Source organism: Aptenodytes forsteri, unplaced genomic scaffold (genome assembly GCF_000699145.1).
Source record: "Aptenodytes forsteri isolate BGI_AS27 unplaced genomic scaffold, ASM69914v1 Scaffold54, whole genome shotgun sequence".
Lineage (NCBI taxonomy): Eukaryota > Metazoa > Chordata > Aves > Sphenisciformes > Spheniscidae > Aptenodytes > Aptenodytes forsteri.
In genome coordinates this window covers 9,419,903-9,420,988 of record NW_008796044.1, presented here as the reverse complement: position 1 = coordinate 9,420,988, position 1,086 = coordinate 9,419,903, and the positions used below count along the sequence as shown (strand labels likewise).

The 1,086-nt window shown below is 68.9% G+C and overlaps 1 protein-coding gene across 1 annotated transcript in view; it reads right to left on the bottom strand.

The window, feature by feature from the left end:
- SNCB (synuclein beta) overlaps positions 1-1,086 on the bottom strand; it is a 2,890-nt gene extending 1,804 nt beyond the window's left edge. The window contains exons 1-3 of the mRNA XM_009286024.1: positions 906-1,086; positions 707-745; positions 236-354 (exon numbers count right to left, since the gene is read on the bottom strand). Coding sequence (XP_009284299.1) covers positions 236-354; positions 707-745; positions 906-1,086 — 339 coding nt within the window. The remainder of the gene's footprint in view (positions 1-235; positions 355-706; positions 746-905) is intronic.

The following is a 1,086-nucleotide window of genomic DNA, read 5'->3' as shown; positions in this document are numbered from 1 at the left end:
CCCCCCCCCCCCGCCGGCCGCCATGCAGGAGCCCGCACACGCACACGTCTGCAGCAGCCATGCACGCAGCCGGCACACTCGGGGCAGCGACGCCTGCCTGCCCTGGGCACAGGCAGAGTAGCTGGGGACCCTTGGGGTCCTTCCCGCGGGGCTGGGGAGCAGCCGAGGAGCTCCCCAGCAAGCCTGGGGACATGCCAGCTTCCCTGCGGGCATGGCAGTGGCCAGGGGGTCTCACCTTCAAGTCCGCAGGGAACTCCTCCTTCTTCACCAGCGGTGGCCGCCCCGCAATGTTGCCAGCACCCGAGAATGCCGCTTCGCCCAGCTGGGACGCCTGCTCCTTTGCTTTCTCAGCCACTGCAAGAGCCGGGGGTGCCCATCAGTGCCCCCCCCCCGTGCCAGGGGGGGGTGCCCAGCCATGGCACTGTGCCCTGAACCACCCAGGGGGGGCTGGTGGGGAGTCTCTGGGCAGAATCAGGCCCTCCCCACCTCCCTGTCCGGGCGCTGGGGAGGGGAGGGGGCCGGGACGCTGCTCTGCAGCTGGGCATGGAGTGTGAGCAGCCGCCGCAAATCGTTCGTTGCGGGCCCTGTTATATAAGAGGCTTTAGCCGGGTGACATCAGCCCCTCAATTAGCCTCTGATCTCGTTAGCGTGGCCGCACTCTCACGGCCAGAGGGGTACCGCGGCGGGGAGCCAGAGGGGCCCATACCTGAGGTGACACCTTGCACCACGCCTTGGGTTTTACTCCCTGTGGGTAGGAAGAGACAGAGACAGGGTTAGAGGGGCCGGCGGCTGGGCTCTGCCACATGCCATGCCCGGGACCCTGGCAGGGCTCTGTGAGCCAGGGCAGCATCATGCCCGCACCCCAGCCTGGCCACATCGGGGCAGTCGGGGGGCTGAGCACCTACCTGGCTCACTGCAAGGCTCCTCCAGTCCCTGCAGGAGCCTGGGCTGGGGCAGCACAGGGCCACCGCTGTGTGCCAGGCAGGGCAGAGACCCCGGGGCCCAGCGCCATGCCAGGCCACAGCCAGGCAGGGTGAACACCAGCCGTGCCACTGAGCAAAGCCTCCCGCAGGAGCCGGGATCCAT